The sequence below is a fragment of the Nannospalax galili genome, unplaced genomic scaffold (genome assembly GCF_000622305.1).
Source record: "Nannospalax galili isolate Female #2095 unplaced genomic scaffold, S.galili_v1.0 scaffold1359, whole genome shotgun sequence".
Lineage (NCBI taxonomy): Eukaryota > Metazoa > Chordata > Mammalia > Rodentia > Spalacidae > Nannospalax > Nannospalax galili.
Genome location: NW_008342089.1, coordinates 120,684 through 135,431, shown reverse-complemented (window position 1 = coordinate 135,431; position 14,748 = coordinate 120,684). Strand labels below are relative to the sequence as shown.

The 14,748-nt window shown below is 46.3% G+C and overlaps 1 protein-coding gene across 1 annotated transcript in view; it reads right to left on the bottom strand.

The window, feature by feature from the left end:
* The window catches only part of Cabin1 (calcineurin binding protein 1), a 166,664-nt gene that overhangs the window by 44,065 nt on the left and 107,851 nt on the right, over window positions 1-14,748 (bottom strand). Inside the window, exon 29 of the mRNA XM_029565813.1 lies at window positions 2,722-2,835. Within this exon, the coding sequence (XP_029421673.1) occupies window positions 2,722-2,835 (114 nt within the window). The remainder of the gene's footprint in view (window positions 1-2,721; window positions 2,836-14,748) is intronic.

Genomic DNA, 14,748 nt, shown 5'->3' with positions numbered 1-14,748 from the left:
CTTTGGTTCCTAGAATTAGAGCATTTTTTGTTTGTTTAAGACAGTCTCACCCAGGCTGGGTTCACAGACAATCTGCCACCACACCTAGGATCCTATAGTTAGTTTTCAAGTGAGGTAATGGAATTCCACTTTAAGAGGTGAGTAACCAAAGAGCTTAGGAAATCAAACGACTTGCTTGACTAACTCAACTGCAGAAAAATAGGTATGCAAAAGGGTCCATTTAATTAATATATATAGAGTTCTTATAAATTAATAACAAAATTGATAATCCAATAGAAAAATGAACATAAATAGAAACTGCATAGAAGTTACAACTGTTGGACTGGAGATACAGCTCAGAGATAGAGTGCTTCCTACATGCGTTAGGTCCTGGGTTCAATGCCTAGTACCACGGGAAAAAATACAACTGTTAATACATAATGGGAAATCTCACATGAATGAAACATGAGAGAATTTTTTTTTCTCTTATTAAAAGCAAGTGTTTACTCAGCAGGCTAAGGTAGGAGAATCATGAGTTCAACAGTTAGCGTTGTTGAGATGGCTCAGTGGGTAAAGGCATTTTTTGTGCAAGCCTTGCGACCCATGTTTGATCCCTAGAACCCATGGAAAGAATTGATTCCACAAAGTCTGGAACCTATACTCACACACCATGGCATGTACACTGTGGCATGTATACTCACATACATACACAATATATTTTTACTTACAAATTCAATAATAATATTGATGAGGTCTTGAAAAAACAGTCTAAACACGGGTACACTCACATACATGCAGGCAATACACTCATACACATAAAATTAAAAAAAGAAAAAAAAAGAAAAAGAAAAAACAGTCTAAAGAGGGGGATGTGAGCCAGATCTCTGGAGAGTGGTATCTATTAAAACTTTAAAGGTGCCACAAACACTCTGACCACAGCAGGAGTGCTAGTTCTAGGATTCGTCTTATAAATGGACTCCCATAGATGTGCACTGATAAACATATGAAGCAATGCTGGTAGTTAACAGAAGACTGAAAATAACCTAAATATCTACCAGTGGGTGATGATGGGTAGATAAATTCTAGATCATTCACACAGTGAGAATACTGTGCTGCTATTAAAAAGAATGATCAAAGCCAAGCATGGTGGTGGATGCCTGCGATCCCAGCACTTGGGAGATGGAGGCAAAAGTATCTGAACTTCAAGGTCATCTTTGACTCCATAGATAGTTTAAGGCCAGCCTGAGCTATAGGAGACCCTGTTTTAAACAAACAAAGAAACCAACCAACCAACCAAAGAGGTCAAGCTGGGTACAATGGAGCATACCTGTAATTCTAGTACTCAAGAGGCCGAGGCAGAAGGACTGCACATTTAGGGCCAGCCTAGGCTATATGGTAAGACTGTATCTCAGGCAGGGGTATAATACTGATCACTAACACAGCACTTGCTTAGCCTGAGCAAGGCCCTACAATAATATAGTACTACAATAAATAGGTAAGTAGAATAACAAATTCTAAAGCACTCCCTAAGAGATGCCATTAAGTGAAAAACAAAGCAAAGTACAAAACCAAGGGCAGAACTGTATATACATTGTCTTTCATGCATATAGGAAAGGCAGATGTCCTCTGGAAGAACACACATAGGATGGTAGTGGCTACAGTCTGGGCATGGGGGTAAGAGGGTACTTCTCTTTCACACCCAAACCCTTAGTACCATGTAGTTTGACTACCAGTGACACCTACTATTTCCTATAAATAATAATATAAAGAGAGCATGGGCAGACAAAGGGCTCCCAGGCTTGAGCCCCTTCGAATCCCAGAGTCACAGCCTAGGAGAAAGGAGGAGCCATGGAACTGGACACTCTCACTTCCTGGCCAGCTTTCAGTAGGGGGCCTGTCTGCCTTATAAGGATCAACTTCTGTCATAGTCCTCCTGCCTGTCAGTCCCTTTTCAGGTAAACCCTGCCATTCAATTTCTTAGTGTCAAAAAAAATTAGGGAAAAAAAGAAAAATCAAAGTTAAGAGGGGTTATGTGACTTGTGAAGGCCACCTAGCAGGGGGGCTGGGCATGATGGGAAGGAAGATGGAAGAGGTGTGGAGGATAGGAAATAACTGGAGGCAGAGAGGAGAGCTAGCCCACAGTCCCTGGGTAGGGTACATGAGGGAAGGCTAGGTCTGGTAGATGTCAAGGAAGGCAGAGACTCTCAGGAAATAGACACAGACAGGCCTGGGAGGCGGACAACGTCCTGTTCATGGAAAGACTCCTCTCCTCCTACATACAATGGCAAGGCTTGATGGAAGGGTACTGAAAGCCCAGTACTGAGCCAACTTATTTTTTAAGCAGTAGAGTTAGCTTCAGTAAGAATCTCCTGGGTGACCAACATCAGGCAGGGGCAGGTGGACCTGGTCCAGGGGGAGTAGGGCTAGCCTAGAGCCCCTCTCTATTGCCTGCATGGCCCCTGTACTCCTAGGGCTCTAGAGGACATACTGAGCTCATCCACACCTCCCCTTGCAGAGGGTAAGCCAGTGCCCAGTGTGGACAGTGACTTGTCAGAAGTCACTCAGTAATCACACACATCCATGTCAGCTTTGCATACTCTTGTCTGCACCACCCTGCCTGCCCTCTGAGAATGCCACAAACCTATGGTTTTGTGAATACCTGCCCAGGGGGTCGATTTGCATGGTTTCAGTGAGAAGCAGTGGCAGCAAGCACATCAGAAATCAACAAGGCAAAGTACTCACGTTGAAGAAATTGGTCTTGTTCCTCTCGCAGAAGAGCCCCTGTGCCGGCATGTGCTGCAGTTGTTGCCACGGGATACTGCTGCCTAGCAACACATCACGGGCCCACTGGAGGTTCTGGGGAAACAAGAAGTAGGTTGGAAGTGAGTGTGTGGGCTGCTCAGGGCGCCCATGGGAAGGCAGGTGGTCCCCTCCTCCTGGCTACACTGGCAAAGTGATGAACAGCAGCTCTGCAGACATCGATCCTACAGCTCCAGGAGGCTCTGGATACTTTGATCACTGAGGTATGGGATACATTTTTGGAACTGATTTTTTGTTCAGTCGCTGACTTCAAAATACGATCTCGGATTGCATAAAGTGGTGGGTATAGAAGGACCCCTCACCTTGTCCAGACTGCCTTGCCCAGCCTGCAAAACTGCCATGCAGACCCAGTGCCCACATTTTATTGGGGAACCCCTATTACCCCACAGACAGGCATAGCTTGTATATCAGGAATCCTTATTTAAAGACAGTGGCTGAGTGCCTCAGGCTCAGAGGGCTGGGCTTTAGTCATAGTGCTTAGGTCCCAAGCTCTTTTGTCAATGCTGTTTCTTGGTGGAACTATGTTTGGGGTCCTGTGAGGCACAGTGAGAGGGTGGGCATAGGCCCGACTTGCCCAGTTACCTTGGCGGCCTTTTCACTAGCCTATAGAGTAGCGCTTTCCCATGAGCTGTCTAGCAAGCACTCTCCCCTCTCTGGTCCTCACCATATTGTCTATGCAGACTTAACTAGAATCCTGGCCATGCCCTCCAGCTGTGATGTTCTATAGCTGAGGAAATGGTTAGGGGCAAGGCTGGTCCTGGACCCTTCACCCTTTCTATAGCACCAATCCTTCTTGGCCAATCAGCTTTCCCCCCTTCCCTCGGGCCCATTCCTTTCTCAGTCCTGGACCCAGTCCTACCTGGACCCTAGAACACGTGTTCTAAATGCGCCTTCACCTCTCAGTCTGTAAGCAGTCTCACTTGTTCACACTTTGCCCCTACCCCCCATTACTGTGTTAGGCAAAAGTGAAAATCTTGACTCTAGGTTTAGACATGCTGACTGGCATCTAAATCTTTACTCCTGTGTCCACAAAGGGTTTAACACCCCATCAATAGCTCTTTAGCTCTAGTCAGGACTTTGTGGCCAAAGGTGGGGGACATAAAAGAATGAAGGCCCCTTAGAGGTAGGGGCAGGTGAGGTTAGAAGTATATACCTTTTAGACAACACATTCAAGGCAGGAAAGGCTGACTTTTCCCTGGAGGTCAAATAGGAGAGGGCCGCTTTCCAACAGAAGGCTAGATAGTTAAAGCTCAATACTCATTCTAAGGCCAATTTCTATAGGGTCAAAGCCTGACTCTGAAAGTGGATGAAAGCTAAGGCCCTACAAAGTCAAGGTTGCCAAGGAAAACTACAGCCTTATGTGCTCTTACTCAACATATAGCCAGGGACAAGAGAGTCATGGATGGCCCCCATATGCCAGGAAGAGGGCAAGAACCAAGGCCCTTCATAGCTAAAGGGTTCTCTGCCTATATGACCCCTAGGTCCAGATGCTGTTCAACTTGAATCTGACATACTGAGTTAATAGCAGGCACAGGATCAACTATAACTGTGTTCAACAGTGAAATGAACTTCAAGTAGGAAATCCCATCAAGATAAGGTAGAGACCATTCTTGAGGCTCAGCAGTTGTAAGACCATGCCCACTGTCTACAGTACCCACTTATACACAGGGCAGATGGTTGAATTCCTTTACTTCATCTGAGGCCCAAAGCAGGCAGAAGTGGGGCTATCAGGGTAGCAGAGTGTTCTGAGCCTTGAACTAGGCCCCCAGATTAGAAGCACAGAGGCCATACTTTTCCACACTCACAGAGCAGAATAAAATACTCAGTTTCTGCTTCACCTGGGCTGTAATACTCTCGGAGGAACGCTGACTGGGCCACATCAAAATGTCCTTGTGATGCCCAAAAGCCAGGCTCTGAGGGACCTGCTTCCTAGGCCTTCATTCGCAAACCTTCTGAGCCGGTTCCAAGTTTTAGCCTGACATCTTCCCTTCTATAATCCATACTGCCCCCAGACCATGTAATCTCTGCTTCATCAGTCCAAGGGAGGAAGAGGCAGCCACAAAGAAACTGAGTATAGAGCGTAGTGAGAGGGCAGGTCCAGCACAGTAATAAAAGGATTAAAACCCAAGAGTAGTCCAGCTTGTCCATCAAGGCTGTGATGAGATACAGGCTCAAGCCTCAGTCAAGCAGGGACCCCAAGAAAGAGGCTCACACCACACAGCAGTGCTCAGTTATGAACTATGGGTCTTGGTGCCAATTCATTTGTCTCTCCTGAGGAAGATCTGAGAGGATTAGGCCAGATAGTGTTCCAATTTGACATAGGTAGACACTCAAAGATGAGGATGTGGGACATGGGTCAGGAGACCATTTGCAGAGCTTGTTTTTTGTTATGGTTTGTTTTTTGGCAGTGCTGGGGATCAAACACAGGGCACTGAACTCCACCACTGAATGTATCCCTGGCATTCTTTTAATTTTGAGAGAGTATCACTAAGTTGTCCAGGCTGGCCTGAACTCCTGACCCTCCTGCCTTGACCTCCCAACTGCTAGGATTACAGACAGGTACTACCATTCCTGGCTAATTATGTTTTTAAATTAATAACGTTCTTAATTTTGCAGGGCTAGGGGATCAAACCCAGAAACTCAGTGAGGCTGGGCTGGAGTTCAACCCCAAGCCACATCTCTAAACCCAACCTGCACTTCTAATACCTCAGGTGACCCACTTGACCATGGAAGTTGAGCACAAAGGAGACCCACCTCTGACCCAGTCTGAGGTTAGTGATGCTTCCAAAAGGTGACACCTGGGCTACAGTTTCACTAGACTGTTATGGGACTAGGGGACTCATTAGGACAAGAGAGTCCAGTTAGGTGGGAAGCCAAAGCCTAGATCAATAAGTAGAAGGGATCCGGTATGGCCACCTGGGAGACTAGTAGGGTCTGTGAGGTAAGGAGGAAGTTCTCTAAGCAGAGGCTGTGGAAACCAAGTAAGTAACCCCAGGAAACCCAGGGCATTGACCTAGCCTTTGCTCAGGCCTGAGAAAGGTTACCACAGTGCTGTGATTGCAGAGTGCTTCTAAGGCTCTTGAGGGTCTTGTTAATAGTGTCTAGATGACTTGCTTAAGCAGCAGGCATTGGAGGTAGGGAGGAGATGGAAGAATATGGGCTGAAGAAACATCTTCAGAGTATCCACCATTTCCTTAAAACATCTAGGAGGGAAGACATCTTCTGGCTGGGGATGTGAAAGGAATGCTGGTGCCAGGGTCGGGAAAGAGACTGCTTGCTTGTTCAGGCTGCTTACTGAAGGCCTCTGTGGTTGTGGGATGGAGACCTATACTCCTCCCTGGCTCATGAAGGAACAATGAGAGAAGTTTCACAGTGTCTGCAAAGAATGCAGAAAGCACTAGCTGCCAAACTGAACCTGGCTTACAGATTAGTCTCTTGCAGACCTGGCCCCCGTGCTTTGGTGGAAAGTGTATTTCCTAGTTGTTTCTAGGCTGCCAAAGAAAAAGCATGAGCTCAGATTGATGGCTAAGCACAAAAACGTCCAGAGGCTCATGGAAGCACTTAGCTAATTTACATCTGAGGTCCAGATGGGAGCTGACAGGGCTCAGGAAACTGTCAGGGGATTTGGCAGGTACCAGTCTGGTGAATAAGAGGGTAAGAGACTGCTGGGCTCTTGCTGAGCCCCTCTCTATGAGAGGAAAGGGTTCTGCAACTCATAGCCTGCCCTGTAGTTTTGCAGTGTTTCAAGGGGAGGTCAGGCGACAGTGCCACCAGGATAAGCACAGCATCATGATCCTTCATCAAGTATATAATTTCTAATTTGCCAATGAGGAAATGGAAGCTAAGAGAGATTCAAGAGCTTGACCACGCCCCCAAGACCAGGAAGTGGCAGAGCTGGCTTTGGCATTCTAGGGCAGAGACTCTGAGGCCCAGGTGTTTGCCTTGCCCACCGTGAGCAAGCCATGTTACAAACCTGCCTGGGCATGTGGTATGAGCTGGTCACCAAGGGCAGCTGCCATGGCCGGCTTGCTTCAAGTCTTGTGCAACCTGTCACAATGCTCAGGCCCAATACTTCTATAAATGGGAAAACCCCATGAAATCACTCATCAGATGATGACACGCATCTTGAGTTCTGTGGGCTGTGTTGAGCACAGACCCCACTCTGACAGGACAGACTGAAGGCTGAGTGGTGTTGAGACAGGAAAAAGAATCCTACAAGAATGCAATCACCTCATGGCCCTCCCCCATCTCCATCATCTAGACTATGCCTGCCAGCAGAAGGCAGCGAACCATCTAATTCCTTTGCTTGGAAACTGTTGGACTGTACCTCCCTCAAAGTAAGGGCTAGCTAGCCCTGGGTCTCAGACTCCCTGCCCATACATGACCTCACTTCATCCATGTTCTTAACACACAACCTTCTAGCTCTACTTACCTCTGCTCCCACCTTGGTTCCTACAGGTCCCTTATCCTGGCCACCTCACCTGACCTCTACACAGTCTCCTGCAGTGCTGCCCCACAGCTCTACTGCCACCTTCTCACTGATATACCAGTGATTTGCTGTCTGTACCCACTTTTCCATTAGCTTCATAAGGGCAGGGACATAGCCTGACTTATTCACTGATGACTCCTCAGAGGTCAGTGGCCCATAGAAAGAACATGATAGATACTTGTGGGGAGAAGGAAAGGAAGAGATTTTGTGCTTTCAGAAAATGAGAGACATGAGGCCCCTACCAAGGGAACAGTTTGAGGCACCAAGGCAAGAAGTCAAAGCAAATTAAGAGAGAGGAGGTACTCAGAATAAAGTAGCCAGGAGCCTCCAACTCACAGTCTGAAAGCAAGCAAAGGACCATAACAGTAAGCAGCAGGATCACAGGGCATGTTTAGAGCTGCTGGTCTATCTCCAAGGCCAGTGTGCCAAGGCTTACCTTCCCTGGGCCAATAAGTGAGATAGACACTCCAGACTTGTCTCAACCTCCTTATCTGCCCACTAACTTGTGCCACAATGCCTTCATCAATACATGGCAAATCAGGCTAGATGCTAGTTACTAGGAGTCTCTTAGGGTGCCCCTTTACATAGGAAGCCATGTCTTGGGATAGTGTAGTTTATGTCCCTAACTGTACCTTCTAAGAAATCTACAAATAGTGGGAGCTTGGCAGTGCCCGATGAATGGGGATGAGATAACAGATATTATCCTTGAGATTACCTGTAGTCTCAAGATTTCAATGTTGCAAGGGAGACCTAATTCCAGGAACCACCTACCACTACTGTATGGATGGCCTAGATGAGGTGTTGTGTGTCTCTGCCCTCCAGGGCTCTCTCCCTGTCAAAACCAACAACAGTCGTTCAATGACCACTTTACTAGGCTAGATCCATGACTCCTCCATGTACACACAGCAGGGATTTGAAAGTAAGGCCAGTGGGACTCTACAGTGGTCTACCACCTAGCATGTGTAGTAGCTTCAAGGGCATGGCTATGGACCTTAGTTGGGCTCAACCCTTCACCTAATTATAGCTTAGAAGATGGTTTAGAGGCAGCTCATGCATTCCAGGACACATGGGAGAATCAGAATAGTTGGAGGTCTTTGCTAGAGAATGCCCTCTTCAGCCTGTGGAGTCAGCCTGCCCTGCCTCCCACGCATTGGCAGGACTGGCTGGGGCCCTTGGAAAGGCTCCATGGTCTGGGGAGGTGGAGCTGGGGCTGGAGATGATGTCTACCAGGGATGATGACGGACTGCTGAAGACATCCACAAGGCTAGGACATACTTCTCTGAAGGTCTACCCAGCAATGAAGGATCCCTCTATACTCATCAACAACTTTAGAGTGAAGTCACAAGGATATGAATGCCTCCAAATTCTGGACTTGGCAGACTTAAAGAAAACCAGTCTTGATCTTTTCAGTCAAAAAATTATGAAAACTTCCATGTTTGGAAAAAGCCTGACATGAGGAATTGGTGAAATAAAACTGTGATCCATCCACCTGAGAAAATGTGTGGCCATTAAAGTCAGTATAATTAAAGAATTTAAGAGTGCACAGGAAGAAAAAAAAAAAGCAGAATCAAAGCAATATGTATTATGTGTAAAGAAAATAGTTAGGTGTGGTAGCACACATCTGTCATCCCAGCACTCAGGAAGCTAAGGCAAGAGGATCATGAGTTCCAGGGCAACCCTGGTTACTTAGCAAGAACCTATCTCCTAGAATTAAAAAAGACTAAAAGGAAAATGTTGCCATTACTCCTGGGGAATGTCCAATGAAGGCAATGCATTCAGTTCCTGACTCTGTGCCCTGTGGGGGCTCACCAAATGCTGTAAAAAGCTTGTATCAAGGACATGCTGTGGATGGCACTGTACTTCTCTTCCCTTGTGGGTTGCTATTCTCTGTTCAGGCTCTTTGAGTGTTGCTTGGATGGTATCTTTATGAGGTTTCCAATTGGAAACTGCTACTTCCTGTCTAAAGAGCGGCCAATATCTTTCACATACAAAGGCCACATAATGCCCTCCTCCAACTTTGCAATGATGTCCTCACAACTACTACTGCCTAACTAGGTAGGCTACCATGAGCCCCTGATCACATCGTCTTCCCCTTTCCTCCCTGTCCATCACTTTCCATCAGACACACTCCTGTCTCGAGATGGGTGTGCTGGCCATCTCGTTTACCTTGCAGCCTTGCTCCCTGACTTCTTCATAGGTCTCAGGGCTCCATTGCTTCAATCACATCTTTGGTTAGATAGGGCTCCTCTGACTTTCCTGTCTAAATAGCTATACTACCCCTTTCATCCCTTTACCCTGTTTATTTCCTCCCAAACCTATCACTGCCAGAAAGTGTGATTTCTTTTCCTTGCTGACCAATGATCACCAGCACCTCAAAGATGATGACCTACTACATGGCAACTGTTCAGTAGACAGCCGAGGAAAAGATGAACCCTGAGATACACAGGAGACATACTGTAAGAGCATGTGAACACAACCAATTCTGCCATGTTCAAGGGACATGGGACAATGAGGTAGTAGTACGTAGTGTCATCCTATTTTTCTAGCTTAAAGACTTCTTTTTTTATATACTTTATTATTTTTATTTTATATGTATGAGTGTTATGCCTGTATGTAGGTAAGTGCACCTGTGTAGTGCAATGCCTGCGGAGGACAGAAGAGGCTGATGGATCCCCTGGAACTGGAGTTATGGACAGTTGTTAGCTGCCATGTGGGTGCTGGGATTCAAACCAGGGTCTTCTGCAAGAACAGTGTTCTTAACCGCATCTCTCCAGCCCAGAGACTTCTTTTTTTTAAAAAAAAATTTAATATTTTTATTTTATGAGTATGAGTGTATTTCCCACATGTATAAGTGCACCTGTTGTCAGGCAATGCCCGTGGAGGTCAGAAAAGGGCATTAGATCTCCTGGAACTGGAGTTGTAGATAGTTGTTAGCTGCCATGTGGGTGCTGGGAATTGAACCTGGATCTTCTACAAGAGCAGCCAGTGCTTTTAACCACTAAGCTATCTCTCTCTAGCCCCAAGATTTACTTCTAGCAGATGCTGCTGACAGAGTGTTCAAACCTCTTCGAACTGCTGCATCAGCATCTCTTTGTGGGAGTGAGGATTAGGAAAATAACAGCCTTTATGGGGCAATCTGTCTCATCTTCTCTGGTTCCAAAAGGCTCAAAAGAATCTTCAAACTAGGGGGCTGACAGACGGGAGTCCATAATCAAGACTCTTAAGTTGAGCAAAGAATGTTGTAATCTTAGCACCTGGGAGGCTGAGGCAAAAGGTTGAGGTCAGCTGGGGCTAGAGAGTGAGACCCTATTTCTAGCTACTCCTAGCCACCCCTAAAAAGAAAGAAGAGACTCCTATGTTGAATAACATATCAAGTTCTTGTTCTAAAATTTAAAATATTTTTATTATTATTTTTAAAAAATTTATTATTTTTATTTTATGTGTATGAGTGGTATGCCTGAATGTAGGTAAGTATACTTGTGTTGTGCAATGCCCGAGGAGGACAGAAACTGGAGTTAGATGTTAGATCCCTGAAACTGGAGTTATGGACAGTTGTTAGTTGCCATGTGGGTGCTGGGATTCGAACCTGGGTCTTCTGCAAGAACAGCAGGTGTTCTTAACCACTGAGCCATCTCTCTAGCCCCCTATTTTTATTTTTTTATGTGTACTGAGTGTATTACCTGCATGTATGTTAAGTGCACCCATGTTATGCGATGCCTACAGAGGTCAGAAGAGGGTGTTGGATCCCCTGGAACTGGAGTTGTGGACAGTTGTTAGCCACCATGTGAGTACTGGGAATCGAACTTGGGTCCTCTGCAAGAGCAGCCAGTGCTCTTAACTGCTGAGTCATCTCCCCAGCCCCAAGGAAGCCCGGTTTTCATGAGTACAGACTGATAGCCCAGGTCTTGGCATCTGGGTGAAGACTGTGATCCTGGAGATGTGAGCAATACAGCTGCTAAAATTAGGGCCCTTGTGGCTCTCAGCATTTATATGCTTCCCTATTGAAGGTCTGACATATCTGGGAGCCCTAAGGCCCTGGGCTCCATGGTCCTCCATGTAGCCCAGCAGGAGCCTGCTCTCCTGGGCCCCCACATAGCAAAACCAAATCTGGGTGGTGGGAGGGCAGCCTCAGGTAGGCATCAAAGATCCTTCAGGGGAAGACTTAGTCCTTGGCAACTCTGTCCCATGCAGAGAGTCCTCAGAAGGCCTAGTGGAGGGTCCAGAGACATGGAGATGCAGACAGAGGAAATGGGCTAGGAGGAGGAAGGGCTGTTGCCACCCTGCCACCCCCACCATCATCACAATAATTTTACATGTATATCATCATCAGTCCCATTCAATAGAAGAGCCTGAACCTCCAAGAACTCCTGGCCAAAGAGCCTGACTCTAAACCTAGGAGTAATCTGCCTCACAGTGAGACAAGTGGCTTCACTTGGAGGTACATGTGAAGACCAAAGGGATAAGTAGTAAACTGCTCAGTCCTGCGCAGGTCTGCCTATCAGATCCCACTGAAGACACCTGACACTCCAGTTGGCTGCCGAACCATAAGAGAGCAATAAGAAAATGCCACTGCTAAGCCTACAGGCGGGATTGTATAAAGAAATGTGCTGTTTTCAAATACACACAGTGGAAAGTGTTTGTTACCAAACAGCTGTGTGTGGAAAGAGGTCACTGCTTGCCAGTTAATGGTTCCGAATTAGTCAGCTACAAAGAGTTATGTTCCAACATCTATGGAGAAGCTGCTGCCGACAGGGCTGGCAGGCAAGACTCACCTTATAGGATAGAGGCATGCCCTGAGGAATAACAAAGTATTAACTCAGACTTTCAACAGAGCTTGGTGCTATCAACCTGTCACTCAAGTAGTGGGTGGCAACTGGTGTTCAGCAAGGCCCACAAAAGCTCCCCCAAAGTGGGAGGCAGCCTAGGGATATAGTTAGGGTTTAGAGGATGCCTGGCATCCTAGAGATATACACCTGGCACTGTACAGTGCTGTCTATAGGAGGTCTAACAGTGAGAAGAGAGTGTCTGCCCCAGAGGAAGTCTCTTTCAGAAGCAAGGCCAAGATTACACTTCCATAACCTAAGGAACCCAATCTAGGGATGCAGCTAACAAGAACCAGCAGAAACTGTGATGTTAATGGAGATGGCTGGATTGACTAGGCCCACCTACCTCATGGACCAGTACAGAACGACCAGAATTATCTGGGAGACATTTACGGGAAGAGCAAAAAGACAAACATATTATACCTAGGCAGACACACTTAACAGTAGAGGACAATGGAGCATATGGAACCTAGGTGAGACCACTGGCACTGCCTGGCTCTGTCACTTTGTTTTGCCACCCAGCCCTTGTAACTGTGAGCTCAGGTCCCCAGATACTGAGGGAACAGGAACTGAAATACATGATGCCTTCATAGCACAAAGCCAACAGTATGTGTGCAAATTGCCAGAAGAATATCAGGTAGGAGATAGCTTTTGTTTTAGGTTAAGAGAATCAGGGTTTTCTCTTCACATCTTCCTCTTTCCTCCTTCCTCCCCCGCACCCTCCCTTCTTCTTTGTCTTTTCTCCCACCCCCATGCCACCCCTACCTCTGTCCGTTGTTTGTGATACGTCTCATGTAATCTAGGTGGCCTCAAATTCAAACTCACTATGTAACCAAGGCTAGCTTTGATCTTGTGATCATATGAATGGGGTCAAAGTGTTTGCCTTTTTGTGACTGGCTTACTTCACCAAACATAATGTCCTGCAGGCTCATCTATATTGGTACATGTGACAGGATTCCCTTCCTTTTAAAGGCTGAATAATATTCCACATTATTGGTGAATGTAGATTCTTACTACATTTTGAAACTGGGATGTATGCATTACCGAGTTTGTTTTTTGACATGGCTGTTTGGCTCCAGTGATCTCGCTGCCTCCACCTCTTAACTGCTGGGATAATAGTTGTGTACTACTACACCTGGCTCGGAGTATCTTTAATTTTAATGTAAATATTACTTTGAAATTTCTACTTTGAAAATTCTCATCAAACAAGGGGGATTCTTTAATTACCATAGCCCATACTTGGTGCTATGCTAAGCATTCTCTGCATCGACACTGTCAGGATTTAAAATAAAGTCTTCAGAAGGACATGGAAACTGACTCGTGGCTCTATGAGCCCTGTATGGCAATTCAAACTCTCCGCTTTCTCCTCCCTTCCACAGGTGCTAATCTATACCAATCATTTTGTACCCACATTCCATTTCATCCTTTGCTCTGGGGAAGGTACCCTGGAACATCATGGAAAAGGGGCTGGACTGAACCTACAAAATGCTGTGTCTTGGTCTGGGCTGACCATAGCTGGCGGGGCCGGACAGCTAGATGGCGAAGGTGGAAGAGGGCTGGATGATGGTTAATAATCTCTCTCTGAGACTTAAGAGGCTCTTGAAGCAGGCTCTGCTGCTTCCCAAAGATAAATGGTGAGATGTCAAAGGAGTAAAGATGCTCCCCCTCTTGGCCAGCAAACTTCTTAAGCAGTGAAGACATACATTGGCTGAGGTTTAATAACACCCAGGCCCCTAGATACAAAAGGCCTGGGGCACAGAGGTGAGGTCCACTGCCAAATGTGGAGGTCATGTGTGAGCCCAGCTCCTCTGAGTGGCTTCAGTAGCAGTGACAAGCAACAGGTGGCCATGAACACCTAGGCAAGCCAGAGTCTACTGTTGTTTGCTTGTACACACCTTACAGAGACCAAACATGATGCAACCTCCTCCCAGGACTGCTGAGGCTAATTCCAGTTGCTGTGCTCTAAGGAACCTGGCCCAGCTACATGCACATGTCAGTCACTGTTGGGACAGGCACATACCTTTTTGGTTTCTGGCATCTAGTACTCTAGAGTTCTCTGAAGTAACCAGTGCCATGCTAGGGTCATTTTTCTAGTCAACTGCCCTTCCTGATTCTTCAAAACTTCTATAGATAATACAGTGGGGGCCAGCACAGGGACAAGAGACCACTGGGAGCAGAGCCTGACTGAAACGGCAAAGCTAGACAAAGGCAGGTCTCACAGTGAGACCTCATAGGCCTGCTCATCTGCTCACCACAGCCCTTTGTGACCCTCCCCACATAGCCTCTCTTGTCTTGCTGGCCCTGGCTGGCTGGTCTTCCTTTCCTCAAGCTTGCCTTCCTCTCACACTATAAGCCTTAGTCTTCATGGAGAAAGCAGCACCCCCACCCCGTCTGTGTACCTTGTTACTTTCTCTGTAGCACTGGTCACCACAGGAGTTACTTTGTTTGTTCATTTGCATATTTTTTATTGTTTTCTCTTATTTTTCTTTTTTAAATATCATTTGCATTTTTTAATCTGCCTCCTCCTTATAATGTAGTTCTGAGGAGCAGAAGCATTCTCTCCCTGGCATCTTTCTCTCTCTCTGTTTTTTTTTTTTTTTTTTTTTTTTTGTATTTTTTTGATAATTTCTCGCGTTT